Here is a 20873-nt window from a genome sequence, read left to right as displayed (position 1 = left end):
ACCGACCGAACCGATCTAATTCGGTTAATCGGTCGGTGGTCGAACTCAGTTTGATCGAAGGTCGGTCAATGATTTTTTGGAATTTCGTTATCAGTTAATTCTATTCGAAATCGTATAATTAATCAAACTTAATAATTATGTAGTGTTTTAAGGCTTAAATTTTCGGTTAATTTGGTTAACTTTCAAAGACAAATGAACATTATCAATGTATTTTTTATATGTTTTATATTTGTTTTAATAAAAAACAAAAACATATAAATTTCGATTAACTATTAAAGGATTGTATTGTTCGATTAATTCGATTAATACTAATTTGATTCGGTTAACAACCGAATCGATTGTTTGAACACCTTTATGGATAAGACCATGGCAATTTTTATAGCCTAATTACTCAAACAAAATTTTTTAAATAATTCAATGACCATTTTGTAACATTTTAAAGTTTAGTTAAAATTACTAATAGTTTAGAGACTTATGTGTAATTTACCCTTATTTTGTAGTTAAATAAAAACTATTTTTTATATTATATATTTTTAATTAAATTGACTTGGGTGAACCGAATTATAAAAGATGATTTATTTATTTTGAGTGCTTATTTTTTTATACAAATCACATATCTTTAACAAAAAACGAATTACAGTTAAACACACACCACAAACAGACAATTCTTACAGTTTTGAACTTGACAGATCACTTCTTTTATGATTTAAAAAAAATGAATTTTCACTAAGTTGATTCTTAGAAAATACCGAATTAGATCATTTGTCATTAGAGGTGGGTAAAACTTGATTCGACTCAAAAAAATCGAAAAAAATTCAAATTTTGAGTTAAACGAATCGAGTTATTCGAGTTAATTGAGTTATTCGAATCAACTCAAATTTTTTTATCAAATTTCGAGTTCGAATCGAGTTGAGTTTTTGAATTCGAATAATTCGAATATCAAACTATAATATTTTACATTTTTACCCCAAACTCCCAAACATTTTTATTTTTCCCTCAAAACTTTTACTCCTTCCCACTTTCTCCCTAAAACTTTTACTCCCCTCCCAACCCCCAATCTACCCAAAATCCATTTCCCACCAAAATTTTACTCTCCCATTTACTTTTTCTCAAAATTTTACTCTCAAAAACATTTAAAACCTTTTATTTTCTCCCAAAATTTTTACTTCCTCCCACTTTTCCCCCAAAACTTTTATTCCCTTTCCATCCCACCTCTCATCTACCCCAAACCCTCCCCCCTCCAAAATTTTTTTTAAAATATTTTCCCTCCAAAATTTTACTTCCCCTATTTATTTTCCCTCAAACTTTTATTCCCCAAAACTTTTTATTTTCCCCCTAAACTTTTACTCTCAAATAAAAAAATCAAAATTATCCAAAAAAAATCACTAAACATAAATAGTAATAATTTTATTTATATCTACTATTTATATTATTAAATTAAATTTCATATTTTATATTATTTATATTATTAAATTGTTTAGTCATATTGAATATTTATATTAAAATTGAATTATTAATTATGCCATAAAATATTGGTGTTAAATTTTTATATTGGTATCAATTTCACATTTTATTTTTAAAATAACTTTTATTAAAAAATCATATTTTTACATTTAATATATTTTTTAATTCCAAAATACATAGTGACAAGAATCTGAAAATAATTGTAACAACTAAGCAAGCAAATAAGCAAACCAGTATGTAAAAAATTAATAAATAAATTATGAGGTGATGAAAGTTAATAAAAAATTTGATTAAGGTGGACAAATTTTATTATGATGGGTGACAGTGTTTACAAGGACCCAAAATTATTTTTTAAAATTTAACTCGAACAAATATATTCGATTCGATTCGACTTGATTCGAGAAATTTTCAAATAAAGTTAGAATGATAAAATGAGATTCGAAAACTCGTTTAACTCAAAAATTTTCGATTCGATTCGATTCAATTCGATCAAATACTCACCCTTATTTGTCCTTACTTCAACAAAGGAAGTATAGACCTCTTCGATAGAAGAACTTTTGTTGTCTTGGTCTCAACTCAACACTAAACAAGTCCGCACTAGTTGAACCATTGTATCAAAAATTTTTCGAATCGATTTGCCATTTTCATAAAGGATATAATTGACAGCTTGAAGTTGCATATTATCTTTTTCTCGAAATGGATATTGGGGGAAGAGTGTTGTTAAGTTTAGACTGTCTAATATTTCATACAAGATTACAGGTCGAACCAAAATAAAATCCTTTTTCTTGGTAGGTGTGATCCACTGGACATATATTCAAATTTTCATTTTTTTATTCTTTAGAGTTTATTTTGCTTGTTCCTCGTGGTATCAATATGTCATTGTGTTGAAATATCTTATCTCTTTCTCCAAAAAAATAGATATTACCAATTCCATCCTTTTTCTTTTTCTCTTCACTTGGATCAATTCGCCCATTTGGCTTCTTGTATTTAAAGTGATTTGGGTTAACCCACTTTAGTAGATTTCACAAAACCTCGTATATTTTTGTTAGGTGAAATTATTTTTTAGGGAAAAAGATGTATTTATGATTTTATCGAAATAAAATAATATTCTCTTGAAAAAGTAGTTGAGATTTTTCTACCTTAAAGTTTATGGATTTGTTTGTGTTAGAATTGAGTGATCCGAGTTCTTATTAAAATAAAATACAGTGGTAAAATAAAAGTAAAATTCATATAGAACTACACTTCTTTTATTTTATTTTATTTTATTTTAGAATAATGTTTCAACTTTATTACACTCCATTAATTTAATATTAATTAGAATAAGGTGTTTCAACATTACTACACTCATTGTATTAGAATATGGTTTTACAAGTCTATGCCAGTGATTTTTTTCCCAAAAGGGTTTTTACATTAAAACGATGTGTTCTTTATTTTCTTTGCGATACATTACCATTATAGATGTTTTATTTTTCGTAATTTTAATATTTTTCACCGTTTGAATAAATGTAATTTTAATAATTTACTAATTTCGCAAAATTTCAAATAAACTAAAATCTAATACCCTTATTAATTTTTTTTAAATTTTCACATGATATATTTTTTTATTTTTACGAACTTTTCATTTTCTTTTTGAAATTCGAAGTCATTTTTATTTTTTTAATGTTTTATAATTTTTTAAATTTTGAGTGTACTTTTTTTTAAAATTTCAGCTCTTTATCCAATGAATTACGTAAAGGGTTAAATAACTTGTTGCGACTAAATTTTTTTTATTTAAGTTAAGCCTTGAACTTGGTAATTGTTCTCACATTAGGGCTTGAATATTTTTTTTCAAGTTAATCATTGAAAACCTTAAAGTCCAGACGAGCAATTGCCAATTTCAAGGCTCTAATATGGGAACAATTGCTAAGTTCAAGAACTAATTTGGACAAAAAAAATGTTCAAGCCATAATGTGAAAATAGTTGTCTAGTTCAAACCTCAAAATAGAAATAATTACCAAGTTTAGGGCTTAATTTAGACAAAAAAAGAGTTCAGGCCATACTGTGAAAAAAGTTAACAAGTTCAGGTCCCAAATAGTGATTTAACCTTTATTTAATTTTAATTATAAGAATTAATATAAAAATAAAAATGTTATTTAATTTTTTATTTCGGGTACCCGTTGGAGTAAAGTACTAAAAAAAGCTTGTACTCTACACTCCTTTTAACCGCTTTCTCCCACGCCGCTGTCACTTCCCGCCAATTCTCCATTACATTCGCCCTTTGAATTCATTTTTCCTCAAAGAAAAAAACTGTTGTGTTGATCACAGCCGAAAATTCCAATCGATGGATGCCATCATATCATCAGCTCTCGAAGAAATCTGTTCAAAAGGTCTTGATGGCGTTGCATTATCTTCTCTCTGTTCGAAGCTCGGTTTGAGCGTCGAAATTAGACGAGCCTTATGGGCTAACCTACTCGAAATTCCGGCGGTTCAGTTCCAAAAGCGTGATCGTGTTTACGATCACAATGATCCTTTGGTTCGACGCTTTGAGGATGCGGAAAAGCTGGATTTAATTATTGTTGCTAAGGACAAATTATGTGATAATTTTTCAGGAGTTTATGATTTTTCTTTTGGAGATGGAGAAAAAGAGGTTAATCAACAAAGATTCGTTCTTCAACGCATTGCCTCTGCAAGGTTAATTTGAATATTGTTCCTTTAATTCTTCTTAAATTTTGCTTTAACTTCAGGTTCTTTTTAAATTTTGGTGTTTATTAGCCGTGATTCCGTTTGGATACTCTTTTTTATTTTTCTTCAAAAATAAAAGGCTGAAAATCTATATAAACAGATCACAAAAAAGAGTTTAGTTATTAATGTTTAAAATAATTCAAAATTGGAAGTAGTTAGCGTCTGTGAATGATAAAATCCTCGTTTTTAGCTGTTTGTGTTGAATATTCCATTGTGTTATATATTCCAACTATACCAAATTTGAAATAGGTGTGATATTAACAACAGATAGTAAAAACAACAAATGTAGATTGAAATCTTGTATATTAAAAGGATGATATGACATTGCTGATGAATGTCTTTTATTGTTATATTAATATTTTAATTGTGTTTGTAGAGCAAGTGGAATAACTCAAAATCAGCTTAGCAAGGAATTTGGAATCAAAGGAAATAGATTTTTCTATGTGGTAAGGAAGCTTGAGAAAAGAGGCTTAATCGTAAGACAAGAAGCAGTTGAGAAAACAAGAGGAAGCAGCAAACAAAAGTTAGCTACAAGGTTAATTCATTTATACCGTTATGCAAAGCATTTGGGATCTCAAGAGAAATTCGAGGTTACCAAAGATGAAGGAAGTATTGGCAAAGAGGATTCGGAGGATGTGCTTATAAATGATTATTTACCATCAATTAAAACTATCTGTGATAAACTTGAAGAAACTCATGGCAAGGTCTTTTATGCTTAAAACATTGACAGATAGCTTTATTTTCTTTTTGACATATTATACTGATGTTGTTTGCATTCTCCTTTTTTTTTTCATGTTAGGCTCTTGTCATTTCAGGTATTAAACGTGACCTTGGCTATTTTGGGTCACGGAACGCGAGGCATGAATGGAAGAAAGTACATTTGTTGTTGTTTTTGTTGTTGATGTTGTGTGTGTTTTAAAATTATCTTGGTGATTTGTTCTTAATGGTTTTCATCTATTTCTTCATCTGCAAATTTTTCTTATAGATATATGGCAGATTGATAAATGCTGGTTTAGTAGAGGAGACTACTGTAAAAGTGAATGGGAAGGTTAGTTTGATAACTTCTGCATTTTATGATTTAGAGTACTCTTGTTGCTTAGTTTATAGATTGTTTTATTTCGAGAGTATAATTTTTTCATTCATTATGCCTATGATATAATTGTGAGATGGTTTTGCTTACGATGTTTCGACAAACTTTTTCCTATTTCATGGATATATCCGTTTCTGAAAATTATGCATGAACATGCTTGTTCTTACAGGATGAGCCTTGCTTACATTTGCTAAAAAAGTTTTGCCCTTTGGATTATGAGCGAAATACAACCAGATGTGTTGAAGGCAAAGAGTTCAAATTTGGAAGATGTCAAATAGCTAACCAGCTTGTGGAGCTTCCCATTGATCATCAGATTTACGACACAATTGATGCTACAGGATCCAAAGGCATGCATATTACAGAGGTTTGCCAAAGAGTCTTATATTTAATATTCTCTATATTTCAAGAATCATAGAAAAGTTCAATTAGCAAGCATACTCCCAATAAGTTATATCTACTATATTTTCTGAACTATTTGCCTAAACAGAAATTTCTCTTTGTCAGTCTGTTCTGTGACATTTATGCTCCTTTTTAGATTCTCACAATGTAGATTCCTACAAATGTACAAAGTTTTACTCTAAATCTAAGACCTTTTCATAAATTTTGTTGTGAAACAGGTAGGCAAGAGGTTTGGAATTAATAAGAAGACGAATCACAGAAACTGTTTTTCAGTGAGCAGTAGATTTGGGATGCCGATGCAGATGGAACTTCATAATAAGAGCCATGAATACAGAATTCGGACATCCAGGAACAGTGAATCTTCTAATCCAATTCCAAGAAAAAAGTTAAGTTTGGGTGGCAGTCCTAGTATTTTAGATGGATCAGCCCGAATCTCACATCTCTGGAATTTTGAAAGTGATACGCTTTGGAAGACAAACAACCATGAGAATGAAATAAAGCTCTCTTCTTCCTCTCCAAGAGATAGTGAGGCAAGCTATAGTATCTCCAATACGTGCAAACCACAAGAGTTAATCCATGAAACAAGATCAACGTTTTCAAGCACAGCAATTCATTCTATGAAGAAGCTTAAACTCTATCAGTTTTCAACAGTTGATAGCACACGGAGAGAGCAGAGAATACTCGAACGATTACAGGTATTCATCTCCTCCACCTAAGGGAAATAAGTTTTTGTTCCCTGTAATTTGATTAATATAATTAACTGCTATTCTTGTGTGCATTTGTGTGTAAACCAATGCAGGTTGAAAAAATTGTCTTGAGATCAGAGCTATATAAGTTACTTGTGAATCTAGAGAAAGACAAAGGTACTATAATGGGCAGGAGAACTGTAGACAAAATGCTGTATAAACTTGAAAACGAAGGGTACTGCAAATGTATACACCTAGATTTAAATGGGATTATGAATACTAACTTTAACCGTAAAGTTAAGGTGGTCCTGCACCCATCTATTCTGAGTTTATCTTCTGAAGTCATTGGTATAATTCGTAATAAACTAAAGTCTTTTCACAAGCGAACTCATGACCCATTCAAGAGCAAGAATAGTAACTCAGTTCATCTATTTGATTATGCACAAAGAACTCAAACTCGATATAGTTCAAATTCCCTAACTCTTAGAATGGAAGCCATGCGGGCTAATGGATACATACGTGGAAAAATGGTTCGAGCAAGGCTGTTGCATGGTTTTCTCTGGGACTATGCATGTAGTTTATTTGCTAGGGATGATGTTTTATCATATGGGAGACAAGATCATGATCTACATAATCTTTGTGTCACGTTTGATGTTGAAGGAGCTATCAAGGGAATTCCACTTGAGCTATTCTTTCAAGTTGTCGGATCTTCTGTTATAGTTGAGAAGGGAGTATATTTACGTGATCTTTCTAATGAAGAGAATAATGAACTATATGATACTTCAGCTATCAGGAGACTGTCTTTGCTTGTATCTATTTTACAGCGGCTGAAGGTATAACTCCTTGCTTAAGTTTAAAAATATATTTATTATGTTAATATTTTGTTTCTATATTTTTCATGTATCATATTATTGGACCTTGCTTGGTTTAGCTTTCTGAATATCTGAATTTGATACTATTGCCTAGGTGTAGATACCAACCAGTATCTTAAATAGATGGTTTGGGTAATCACATGCTTGATTGACTCACCAATGAAAGAATTTGAGATGATTATGTAAACATCAAAACCATACTGCTTAGTGCTTACCCTTGAATTGTGGAGAGAACAGAATCAAATCTAGTTGACAGCAACATTAAGATGATTATGTATGTTGATGCTGTTTACTTTTAGATTCATGAAATGAGCATTTTTGACAATTCTAGTACTCAATGATGTGCTACTTCTAGATATATGGAAAAGTAAACATTCTGTAGGTTGTTATAGAGCTATATATACTATGATGATTAATAGATTTTTACATGCTGTACACCACTTGTCTTAGATTTGAAAGCATAAATTATCATTCATTTACAAATTCTTTTTCAGTCAACTGCTTTATATTCTTTTATATTATATATATATTCCTAGTATCAAGCCTAAACTTTGATACTTGTGCATAGTTGATTCGGCGGGTAAATAGCGGAAGTTCTGATGATGGAGTCACTTCTTTGCATGCCAGTCCTGTTTATTCCCTGGAGCTTAAGCCTTATATGGAGGAACCAACATTACTCATAGCATGTTCAAATTTTGGATCTCTTGATCTTTGCCCAGACAGACATGTTATGGATGAGATGATCAGACATGAGTTTGTTCTCTCAAACAGAGATGCCATTGATGAATACTGGCAATTTTTGGAATATACTTATGCTGGGATTGATTTAAAAGATGCTTCACATGCATTCCCTGGATCTACTGTTCATGAGGTTTGCATACATTTTATTCTTGCACTTATATGACTGATGAATCTCAGGAATTTTTAAATGAGAAATGTTCATATAGACCCTCATCAATAGGGAAATAGAAATCTTCTATATGTTTTTCCCTTTTATCCTTGACTTTATGATTTCCTTGCTTTAGTTTACATCCCAGATATGGAAGTTAATTGTTAATAATTGTTTTACAGATTTTTGGTTACAGTTCATGGGCCTCAGTTCGAAGAATGACTGTTGGTCAGAAGGCAGCAGTACTGAAACTTCTAGCCAAGGTCAAATTCAATGAAAAACTTCCTTACAAAAAATGTAAGGAGATTTCAAAGAACCTAAATCTCCCCATGGAGCAGGTTAGTTGATGTCTTACTTTCCATTGCTCAATGGTTTTTATTAATTTGATAAAACTAATCTTCATTTTTATTGAGAAAAAAAAAGAAAAAAACACTTCCCTGTTTTATTGTTTGAAGAATTTCTCCCTTGAAATTGTTGCAGGTGCTTCGTGTGTATTATTCTAAGCTCCGGCGTCGTCAAAGAGCTAAAAAATTAAATGCACAGGGGCAGAATGCCAACCCCTGATCATTAGTTCCTTTTCTCGAAAAAGGAAAAGATCTGCAAAAGGTAGAGCTTTGAAGCATAGAAAAGTTGACAATGAAACTGAACCATTTTCTCAGCAAAACCTTCCTAGATCAGCCGGCAGTGATGAAGATTTCATAGGAGAAGAAAATTCTACATTAGCCTCTCCTCGAGAGCATGAAAGTCAGTTGCAAGAACAGCAAGAAGAAGATCATTCAAAGGATTCTGAAAGGCCTGGAGCAAATATTGACAAGTATCATTCCCCTAATAATGATTCGGCATTTTCCAAGTTGAAGTCGGCACATCAAAGAAGTTTTAAGTGGACAAAAAACGCTGATAGGTAAGGAAAATGAATTAATTAATGCCAGTTCCATGTTTCCAATGAAGTTTCTGTAAAATATTCTAGGAGCCTGATTGCATTTTGCCCCTTCACTCAAATAATGAGAAAATTAGTCTCTGTACATTAGATCAAAGAGCAAGCTAGCCCTTTCTGTAAAAAAATTCATCAATTTCTACTGTTAAAAACTAGCGTGATTAACAGAATAACCAAACAGTTACATGTGGCGCGTCAAGTGTATTTCATGCAAACATATATGGACCAGTTAATAACGGTAAAAATGGATGGAAATTTTAATAGGACTGATTTGCTCTTTGATCTAATGTATGGGGACTAATTTGTCCATTTTTTGAGTAGAGGGGGCAAAATGCAATCCAACTCCTAATAAAGGGCCTCCATGGTATAACGGAATTTTCTTTTGGATGAAGTTTGCATTTAATTATTGCATGCGAATAATAAGTGTATCTACCTTAGCTGAAAAATGTTTTACTAATTTAAAAAATGGAAAAATAGTAGCCTTTTTTGCCTTTTGAAATTTTCTTTCCACTTTGTATATTTACTAATTGCTTCATTTTTGCATGAATATTTGTCTTTCTTTAAGGCAATTGGTGATCCAATATGTAAAACAAACTGTGGGGCTTGGAGCAAAACTATATGATGAAGACAGGGTCTCATTTGGTAACCTTCCCACACATCTAGGAGCTTGTAGAAGAAGAATGCGTTTCCTGAAGCAGAATAAAAGATTCAGGGAATCTTTAAACAGCCTTTGTAATATGCTTAGCAAACAACCTGAGGGTACAGCAATGGAAAAAATTAAATTTGCTTTGGAAGAAGTTCTTCAGAGCAGGCAGGAGCCTATAGAGGAGGCCACAAAAACTGCACCAAAAACTGCAAATGTTTGTGGCTCTCAATTTCCGCCACACACAGGAAGTAGCGCTGCTAGATTTTCTAGGTGGCTTGATGAACATGAAAAAGATTTTATGAGAGGAGGGCTTGATCTCACAGTAGATTTACATTGTGGAGGAACTTTTCATTTGTTTGCCTTAGTTTCTTCGGGTGAACTGTTCATTTTTCCTTCTGTTCCAGTTGAAGGTGTTGGAGAAGCTGAATTTATCAAAGGTTTATCCACTCCTTTTGTTGATGACTCCTTTGATAATCGCCGTGAAAAGGGTTTTCCAGGTATCAAGTTATTTGTGCATCGAGCACCAACGCCGAGAGCTGTTTCTCTTGGATCATCATTCAAGAACGGGGAACATTTTGGTAATAAAAATCATCTAGGAAATAATTCTGGAATTCTTGAAGTTGAAAGCGATTCATCACATTCTGAAACTATTAAGGAAAACCTCAATTTCGAACACACAGTTCCTACACTCAAGGATTCTTGCAAGTCACCTTCGGAACTGATGGTCGATCATGCTGCACATCTGAAAATGCTTAAGAAGATCATTAGTAAAGTTCTTCGTATTGTCTTGCAAAATCCAGGAATACGGGAGGTACACAATCTTTTATCTTATATTATGTATGTTTGCATTGGGAAAATCAGGTATATAGCCAGTTAAGCGATTGTTTTATACATGTTAACATACCTTTCGCTTTCTGTTTTAATGAGTGTGAAATGGAAAATTGAAGTGACTGATAAATGATAACTTATTTTTGGTTGGTATCTAAAGGCAAGTTAGATAGGTTTGGACATTTGTTACCTAAACTCGGAGGTGAGTGTCAAATAAGTGTACTTATCTGTCATAAGTAGGTCAATATTTTTCCTTTTTTTATAATATCTTTGAAAAATCATACTGTTAAGTTTAGTTCCCATGCAAAGGTGGCCATGCACGATATGCAAAGGTGGTCATGCTCGAAGAAATAGCAGCAAGCAGTGGTGCCATGGTGTGCAGCAACTGAAGTTTGAAGCTGCCAATCCACTTGCTGTTTTTTAGTTCTATTTTGACTGTTTTGTAATCTAGTTCATGTTGAACTAAGTAGGTAAATGTTTTGATATTGATTGACTGAAAAGTCAGCAATGCAAGTTGTACAAGCTAATCTTGTAAGTTTCAATGCAAATTAGTGGAGTTAGGTAGTTGATTAGGTGATTACTTGTTTGTTTTACTTGTTGACTGAAATATGTAATGGCTTAATGCCTTGTTGGTGTGTTAATGAAAAATATCAGCTCATTTTTCATTCAATCTTCTTCTCTCTTTTCTGTTATTCACTAGCTAGTTTCATTTTCTGTTTTTGCTTCTGAGTTTGTTTCTTCACCAAGGCTCGAGGCTTGCTATTCAAGCAAGATACAAAACAGCCTGTTATTGTCGCTTTGTTCCAACAATTGGTATCTAGAGCCGTTGTCTTAGTGGACCTGTTGCTTCAAACTAAGGAACCTGATGGCTTCTTCAGGATTTTCACCAGCAGCCCCACCAGTCTTCAATGGAGAAAGCTTTCACATATGGCTGGTAAAGATGAAGACTTACCTGCAGGCCTTTGATCTGTGGGAAGTTGTTAACACAGATGCTGAGCCAGCACCACTGAGGGCTAATCCCACAGTAGCTCAGATCAGACAACATGCTAATGAGAGGACCAAAAGGCACAAAGCCATGTCCTGCATTCAGAACTGTGTATCAGATGTCATCTTTACCAGAATTATGGCCTGTGAGACTCCAAAACAGGCCTGTGACAAGCTTAAGGAGGAGTTTCAAGGCACTGAGAGAACAAGGCAACATCAGCTGTTGAATTTGAGAAGGGATTTCGAGAATTTGAAGATGAAGGAAGAAGAAACAGTGAAGCAGTATTCAGATAGAATTATGGCAGTGGTTAACAGTATAAGGCTCCTAGGTGAGCACTTTGATGAGGCAAGAATTGTGGAGAAAGTCCTCTCCACTTTGCCTGAGAAATATGAAGCAAAGATATCCTCCCTAGAGGACTCAAGAGACCTTGCTAGCATTTCTTTGACTGAGTTAATCAACACCTTCTATGCTCAGGAACAAAGGAGAGCTAGCAGAGCTGAAGATCACCAAGAAGGTGCATTTCAGGCCAAGGCCAGAGAAGCCTCGAGCACCAATGCTCAAAGAGGCAAAAAGCCTTGGAAAAGCAGGCCTAAGCCTGATGCTGCAAGGAGCAATGACCAGCCCTGCAGATATTGTAAGAAGCTAGGCCATCCAAAAGACAGATGTTGGTTCAGGCCAGAAGCAGTATGCCAGCACTGCAAGAAGAAGGGCCATGTTGAAAGGGTCTGTAAAAACAGGAGTAAGCCAAGGCAGAATCAATTTCAGCAGTCAAAGGTTGAAGCTCGAGTAGCTGAGGACAGTAGTGACCAAGAAGAACAGGTCTTTGCTGTTTCCTGCTTAGCTGCTGAGAAGAAATGCTCAAAAGGCTGGTTGTTGGACAGTGGTTGCACTAACCACATGTCACCAGATGCCTCCTTGTTTAAAACCTTGGATAGAAGTTATAAAACCAAGGTCAAGGTTGGAAATGGTCAGTTTATAAGGGCTGAAGGAAGAGGAGAAGTGCTGATATGTACTCCCACAGGCAACAAGATCATTCCAAATGTGCTGTTGGTGCCAGAGATTGATAGAAACCTTCTCAGCATAGCTCAACTACTCGAGAAAGGTTATTCTGTTGTGTTCAAGGACAAACAATGCCACATTACTGATCCAAGTGGATCAAGCCTTATGACAGTCACAATGACTGATAAATGCTTTGAGATTCACTGGGCAAATGACTCAAACTCAGCATACACAGCCTCTGTTGATGACTCCAAGCTTTGGCATCAAAGGCTTGGACATGCCAACTTCAGATCAATGGCTCGAATGGCCAAAGAGGGCTTGGCAGAGAACTTCACCAGCTCAGTGGAGCATGATGATGTGTGTGAAGTTTTCCAGATGGGGAAACAGGCAAGACTGCCATTTCCTACAAATTCAGCTTGGAGAGCTACTGAAAGACTGCAGCTGGTGCACTCTGATGTATGTGGTCCGATGAGGACTGAATCACTCAGCAAAAACAGGTATTTCATCCTCTTCATTAATGATTTTACAAGGTTTTGCTGGATTTTCTTCTTAAAACACAAGTCTGAGGTAGCTCAAGTGTTTGTGAAGTTTAAAACTGCTGTAGAGACAGAAACAGGTTGCAAGCTGAAATCGATAAGGTCAGACAATGGCACTGAGTACACTTCAGCTCAGTTTCAAGCCATTTGCAATGATGCTGGTATCAAACACCAGCTTACAAATGTCTACACACCTCAGCAGAATGGGGTATCAGAAAGAAAGAACAGAAGCTTGATGGATATGGCCAGGTGCCTGCTGTTTGAGAAGAAACTGCCCAAGACCATGTGGGCTGAGGCAGTAAACACTGCTGTCTACCTTCAAAATAGGCTTCCTACTAAAGCTCTTGCATCCAAAACACCTTTCGAGGCTTGGTCTGGTTTCAAGCCTTCCTTGGCACATCTGAAGGTGTTTGATTGCCTGTGTTATGCACAAATACCAGCAGCAAAGAGAGACAAGCTCTCTAAAAGGGCTAAAACAGGTGTTCTAGTAGGCTACAGCTCAGTCAAGAAGGGCTACAGGGTTCTGGATCCCTTGACAAACAAAGTCCAGGTGAGCAGAGATGTCATCTTTGATGAAAAAGCCTGCTGGAATTGGGAGAAAAATGAGCCAGAAGCAGTTTCAGAAGACCTAATGCCTAATCATGTTGAACTTGAGCAGCTAGGACCTGAAATGGATGTTGATGATGTACCTGTGAGAGGCACAAGGCCCCTAGATGATATTTATGAAAGGGCACAGGTTGCAATAGCAGAACCTAGCAGTTTTGAAGAGGCTGAGGCAGATGAAGGCTGGAAACTAGCTATGGTCAATGAAATCAACATGATTGAGAAGAACCAGACATGGGAGCTAGTTGATAAACCTGCTGGAAAGAAGACCATTAGAGTAAAATGGGTCTATCGAGTAAAACAGAATGCAGATGGTAGTCTGAACAAGCTAAAAGCCAGGCTTGTTGTCAAAGGATTTAGCCAAAAGTATGGTCTGGACTACCTGGAGACATTTGCACCAGTAGCCAGGCTTGACACAGTTAGAATGATAGTTGCCTTGGCTGCTCAACATCAGTGGACCATTCATCAGCTTGATGTTAAGTCTGCATTTCTCAATGGTTTCTTGGAAGAAGAGATCTACATCGAGCAGCCTCAAGGATTTGTGATCACTGGCAAAGAACACATGGTGTACAGACTGAAAAAGGCTTTATATGGCCTGAAACAGGCTCCTCGAGCCTGGTATGCTCGAATTGACTCTTACTTGCTCAGTTTGGAATTTGAGAGAAGTCCCAGTGAACCAACACTGTATGTGAAGAAGAACCAAGCTGAAACTCAGCTTATCCTGTCACTCTATGTTGATGATTTATTGGTAACTGGAGGAGATAGAAGAATGCTGGAAGATTTCAAAAGAAAAATGATGGAAATGTTTGAAATGTCTGATTTAGGCAGAATGAACTACTTCCTTGGAATGGAAGTGAAGCAAACAGAAAAGGGAATCTTTCTTAGTCAGAGTTATTTTACTATGAAGATCCTGGATAAGTTCTCTATGAAGAACTGCAAGCCAACAAGCACACCAATGGCTGTTGGAGTGAAGCTTTCGAGGCAAGGGAGTGGTGAACCAATTTGCGAGACTATGTACAAGAGTCTCATTGGTAGTCTATTGTATTTGACTGCAACAAGACCCGATATCATGTTTGCTGTTAGTGTGCTATCGAGATACATGAATTGCTGCAATGATCAGCACTTTCAAGCAGCTAAAAGAGTGCTAAGATACATCAAAGGCACCATTGATCATGGTGTATTGTTCAAAAGGGCTGAAAACATGAAGCTGATAGGCTATGTTGATAGTGACTGGGCTGGATCGAGTGATGACATGAGGAGCACATCCGGATATGCATTTAGTCTTGGCTCAGGCATGTTTTGCTGGAGTTCTAAGAAACAAAGTCAGGTGGCACAATCAACAGCAGAAGCTGAATATGTTGCTGCTGCATCTGCTGTGAATCAAGCCATATGGCTTAGAAAAATCTTGGCTGATTTAAACCAAAACCAAAAGGAGGCAATAGAGATTTATTGTGACAACAAATCTACTGTTGCAATTGCAAAAAATCCCATTTTTCATGGCAGAACCAAACACTTCAATATTAAGTTGCATGTTATAAGGGAGATGGAACAAGCTCATGAAATCGAGCTGATTCATTGCAATTCAGAAGTGCAAATTGCTGATATCTTCACAAAAGCACTCAATGTGTCTAAATTTGTTAAATTCAAAAGGGAATTAGGTGTTACTAGTATGGAAACTAAGGAGGAGTGTTAAGTTTAGTTCCCATGCAAAGGTGGCCATGCACGATATGCAAAGGTGGTCATGCTCGAAGAAATAGCAGCAAACAGTGGTGCCATGGTGTGCAGCAACTGAAGTTTGAAGCTGCCAATCCACTTGCTATTTTTTAGTTCTATTTTGACTGTTTTGTAATCTAGTTCATGTTGAACTAAGTAGGTAAATGTTTTGATATTGATTGACTGAAAAGTCAGCAATGCAAGTTGTACAAGCTAATCTTGTAAGTTTCAATGCAAATTAGTGGAGTTAGGTAGTTGATTAGGTGATTACTTGTTTGTTTTACTTGTTGACTGAAATATGTAATGGCTTAATGCCTTGTTGGTGTGTTAATGAAAAATATCAGCTCATTTTTCATTCAATCTTCTTCTCTCTTTTCTGTTATTCACTAGCTAGTTTCATTTTCTGTTTTTGCTTCTGAGTTTGTTTCTTCACCAAGGCTCGAGGCTTGCTATTCAAGCAAGATACAAAACAGCCTGTTATTGTCTCTTTGTTCCAACACATACTCTCGTACTCATGTCCAAATATGAATGGTCTGGGTAACATAGGTTCGAACACTTCATGTCCATCTGGAGAGTTTGGTAGTGAACAGAATTTCTCATTATTTCTCTTCTCGTTGTTCATGCAGGATGATATTATTCATAAAATGGACTTGCCAATGTCAAACTCCCAAGTAAGGTGCTATTCAATTTATAATCAAGAGATCCATTAACCTCTTCTTATTTTGTTTTATTTAACTAAGGCCATAAATATATAATAAGTTTATACAAATCTGTAGCTCATAATTCTTGTTTCTATAGATGCGAACGTATAATGTTATGAGTATTTAGACACGAGTGTTGGACAAGTATTTTCAAGGTTTCTATGTATTTAGAGAGTCGGTCCTAGATCATATTCCATATTTGTTAATAGCAAATAGAAAATCATAGATATTTATTCTCTCCTTTTTTTTTGCATTGATTGGTTGAGGCTTTAATTTTTCCCATTACTAAATTTTCAAGCTAAAAATTTATGTGATTTAGATTCGAGTTTGAGTGTTAGATACAAGAATGTATCTGAGATGGAAATATGTAATTTTTTCTAAATTTTTCTATGTATTTAAAGGATCTTTTGAAACTCATTTCGACACTCTTATATAGGTATCTATTTGATATTGTTATGGTGTACCCCCTTTAGACCCGCTATCCAGCTGCCCGGTTGGGTCGGTTGGGTCCCGACCCGTGACTTGCGTAGTTCGCATCCTGGTTTGCACGTGGGGTGTTCGCATCTCCTCACTAGTTCGCACTACCATGTAGGTGTACCCACATCCAGAAAACACATGTTAATTCTAGAATAGGGTATGTATTGGTATGCATGGGGATCTACCTACGAAATTATATCCATAAACAATAACCGTATCATATAAATAGAAAAATAAACCCCATTTGAAGGACACAGACACAACAACACTCAACAGAAACAATATAGTTAAAAATCATAATTATGCTTGCTTTTTCTTGTAATAACCTCCTACTCCTAAGTTTATATAACTAATGCATTTACCTTTTATGTTTCTTAAACAGAAACAGCACTGCAAGAAACTCTTAAAGTTGATGGTTCGGAATAAATGCCTTATTGTGAAGAAAAAACTTCAAACTAAATCTACCGGAGTTCCAGCATTTTTAGGAACACTAATCGGAGGCAACTTAACAAAATCCGAACTAACATACTGTGAGCATTTCTTCGCCAACCCTAAGAGTATATTTTTGTTGTAAGAAAGCTCTTCAGTATATTGCAGTGCTGAATAACATTATTTGGTATTCAGTCTAGTCTATGTCGTCGTCTGCTGAACTTGTTCATTGATATGATATGTATATGAGATGGTAGGTTAAGCTTTTTAATATTCGACTATGTGTTTGGATATAAATATTTTAGGGAATTAAAGTCTATTATTCGGATTAGATTGTAAGTTAGTGTTCGATCGAATTGAGTGAAAAAATTTCGAGTTAGTCGAGTTGACGAGTCTTATTTTATTATCTAACTCGATTTTAAATTTTTAGTGTGTTCATCATTAATTAACTTATTTAGATCCCTAAATTATTATTTTAGATTTTTTTTAAAAAATTTCTTATAAAATTTTAAAAAGTATAAATTTTGGAACTTTTATAAGTATTTTTAAATTTAAAAATTATTTTGAATTTTTAAAAATTATTTTATTTTTGTTGAGAGAGAGAGATCAATGGGGTATTTACATTAATATGTTATTTAAATTATTCGAGTTGTAAAATTCAACTCGATTAGAACTCGAAACTCAAATTATTTATTCAAATTAAATTTTCTTTTAATCGAATCGAGTTTTGCTCACCCCTATATTTAATATAATATTTTTTTCTTACAATATGTAAAATACAAATTAGAGATAAACGTTTTAAAAGAAAATAAGGTTTTGGTTGCATAATTTACAACCGTAAAATGGAAAATCATTTATCACCATGAATGAAGAGGTTGATTAATGTTTCAATTTGTCAGCTGGATTAAGCATTTAGTGTTGTGGTATTGTCAAGATTTAACCTTCTGAAAGTGGGAAGTTCTAGGATTAGTTTTTCTAAGTTTCAATTACACAAAGTATTATTTAATTATATAAATTATTAAAACATTTGTAATATTTTGTGTAATTACACAATTACCTAAAATATTATCTAATTCTTTAAGACATTATCCAATTACATAAATTATTTTCATTTTTGTAATTTTTGTGTAATACTAATTTCACGACATTATGCACTCACACAAATTATTACAACTTTTGTAAAGTTTGTTTGATCACATAATTACATAAATTATTTCAATATTAGTAATATTTTATTTACTTACACCAAACATGATCTAATTATACAAATTATTGCAAATCTTTTAGTGTTTTGTGTAATTATTTATCCGAAAAAAGTGTAAATCACACAAAACATTATCAAATTAACTAAATTATTATAAAATTCATAACATTTATATAATTACACGAATATTATCTTATCGCACAAATTATTATAAATCTTGTACTATTTTATATGACTCTTATTACACAAAATATTAACACTTTTGTAATATTTATATGTAACATCGAAGATTGAAGTCTATTCTAAATGACTTTCCTTATAATTTTCTTTTAAAAAATTTCCATACGATATGAATCATTATTTAAACCCTAAGCACAAGCTGAGATGACAACACCCTTTATATTTGTTTGATTTTAGAGGAAAAAAGTAAATGTGAAAACACAGATATATCACTCGTTAAAATGGTAATAAATATAAAGTAAAATTTAAACTATTAACATCCATCATAATCATTAAAAAAAATTAAATTAGATATAAAAGCATATTAAAAATCATGGAAAATATTTAAAGTCATTGAAAACCTTTAGTCTTGTAAGGTTTTAGCAGACGTGTAATTAAAATTCATTGAAAATATTTAAATGCGGTTGCCTCTGTAGAAAAGTAGATTTCGGATGGGGTCGCCCACCTCGTACGGGGCCGGCAAATGACGGGAGTTTGACTGTGCCACAACCGCCTACCATCCACCTCAATCTGTTGAAACCCCAACTTCTCTAACTTCATTTAATGTGCATCCTCTTCATAACCTCAATCTGTTGACACCCCATCTCCTTTAACTTCATTTTTCTTTGACTTTTCCACTTTACCTAACTTTATTTTTAACACAATTCACTTTGCATCCACATCTCATTCAGTTTCCTTCGTTTCATCTTTCATTCACCAGAATCATTGGCAATTTCTGCTCAGTCCAAATTGGTTTAGAGAATTTCATCATTCGTGGCTTGGATTCCATTGCTGGCCATGCTAATTACGTGTGCAAGCTTAGTGATGGACATTTTAAAAGAAAATAAAGTTTTGGTTGCATAATTCACAACCGTAAAATGGAAAATCATTTATCATTATGAATGAAGAAGTTGATTCGTTTCAATTTGTCAGATGGATTAAGGGTTTAGTGTTGTGGTATTGTCAAGATTTAACCTTTAGAAAGTGAGGAGTTGTAGTCTAGGATTAGTTTTTCTAAGTTTCAATTACACAAATTATTATTTAATTGTATAAATTGAATTCATGTTGGGTTAATTTGTGTAGAATGAATTTAAATTTTAAAATAAACAATGTGTTCTTGGCAGCAGCTAGTTCAGGACTCCATTTGCTAGCCTCGTGGATAATTTTATTACCCTTGTGAGTAAGGTCACGTCCCTCATTACGAGCTTGTGCACATGCTTTTAAAGCTACTCGATTAGTTATGGCACCCGGTGCATTTTCTCAAGAGTGTTCTAAAGTTCCTCCACCGAATTGTAGTATGGAATCATCTCCAAAGATCTCGGTCAAAGCAGGTATATGCCAAACGCAAATTCCCTCGAAACTACGAGTAGAACACCTGACATAGAACATCGGCCATGAACAAGTCTTCTCATAAATGGTCCAACAACTTTATTTATATTAAAATAACCTTACCATTAGCTTTTCAAGTTTATCACATACAGCTTCCATTGATGGTACATAATCATTTACAAGCATACCCTCTTTGTTGTTTGTGAATGGTCCCTTCATTTTTGGTGGCCTCAAATTTCTCATTCTTTAGATTTCAATGAGTTGCCAATGGTCCCTTAATATTTGGTAACCTCAAATTTCTCTTATTGAGATCTCAATGAGAGATCCCAAATTTTCCTTCAATAATTCCAAATACTTTGCTAAGTTGGCTTTAAGTTGCATTGCTATACAAATTAGATCAGATCATGGCACGGCTTGAAGGTCTACCTAAAAAATGTGAGGGTTTAGGCAAAAATATAGGCTCAAAAATGGGCTCTTTTTTGGCCGGGCTCAACCCAAATTTGCAACAAAAAAACTTGATGGTGTTTCCACTGTTTTGGTGTTGTTTTGTCACTATTTTATTGTCATTTCGCAAGTATATTATTACTATTTTGATGTTAATGTTTGGATATTATACAACTCTTGTTAAAAAAAAGAAAGGAAACAAAAGAACTATTCAAGGGTCGGGTTATCAGCCCATGTCCAAAAGTGCCCAAAGACTCGCTTGAAATTTAAGATAGTTTAAGCAAATATATTATGCTCATTTAAAATATGGATCAAGTTCGGGCTTGAAAATTCAAGGCCCGAGCTTGACCCCACTTGTTTTAAATTTTGTAATATATTATAGTATGTTATGTTATTTTTATATATTATGTAATTTATAACATAAAAAATTTAAATCTATAGTAATATATATTACTATAATATAAACATGAAAAAAATGTTAAGTATTTCATATATAAAATTTTAAAAAACGAGCCGATTGAGTCTTCGCTCGGTTCGCATTGATATTGTTTCCAATGCAGGATGAGGTGGGTTTAAGTGTGCTGAATCGTGTTAATTCTCCTATTTGAGGGTCAGGATGGATTATGTTTAATTCTAAACATTATATGAACTTAGAAAATTTTCAGATACTTTCATAATTAAATTATATATAGATCGGGATTTAAA

General features: G+C 33.9%; 1 protein-coding gene across 1 annotated transcript; it reads left to right on the top strand.

Moving 5' to 3' along the window:
• The first annotated feature begins 3672 nt into the window (after window positions 1-3672).
• Window positions 3673-10682, top strand: LOC107960304 (uncharacterized). The gene is made up of 11 exons (XM_041096236.1): window positions 3673-4134; window positions 4562-4889; window positions 4985-5059; window positions 5171-5233; window positions 5445-5639; window positions 5893-6369; window positions 6474-7193; window positions 7801-8103; window positions 8304-8459; window positions 8602-9022; window positions 9621-10682. The coding sequence occupies exons 1-10, from the start codon at window positions 3785-3787 to the stop codon at window positions 8683-8685; spliced, it is 2751 nt and encodes a 916-aa protein (XP_040952170.1). The 5' UTR covers window positions 3673-3784; the 3' UTR covers window positions 8686-9022; window positions 9621-10682.
• The last annotated feature ends 10191 nt before the right edge of the window (window positions 10683-20873 follow it).

The sequence above is a fragment of the Gossypium hirsutum genome, chromosome D06 (genome assembly GCF_007990345.1).
Source record: "Gossypium hirsutum isolate 1008001.06 chromosome D06, Gossypium_hirsutum_v2.1, whole genome shotgun sequence".
In the NCBI taxonomy this organism is placed as follows: domain Eukaryota; kingdom Viridiplantae; phylum Streptophyta; class Magnoliopsida; order Malvales; family Malvaceae; genus Gossypium; species Gossypium hirsutum.
The sequence above is the reverse complement of the archived record's forward strand: the minus strand, read 5'-3'. Positions and strand labels throughout refer to the sequence as shown.

Coding starts and splice junctions, on each gene's coding strand:
- LOC107960304 (XM_041096236.1), top strand. CDS start 3,785: ATGGATGCCATCATATCATCAGCTCTCGAAGAAATCTGTTCAAAAGGT. Junction 7,194..7,800: donor CTATTTTACAGCGGCTGAAG/GTATAACTCCTT, acceptor ACTTGTGCATAG/TTGATTCGGCGGGTAAATAG. Junction 8,460..8,601: donor TAAATCTCCCCATGGAGCAG/GTTAGTTGATGT, acceptor AAATTGTTGCAG/GTGCTTCGTGTGTATTATTC.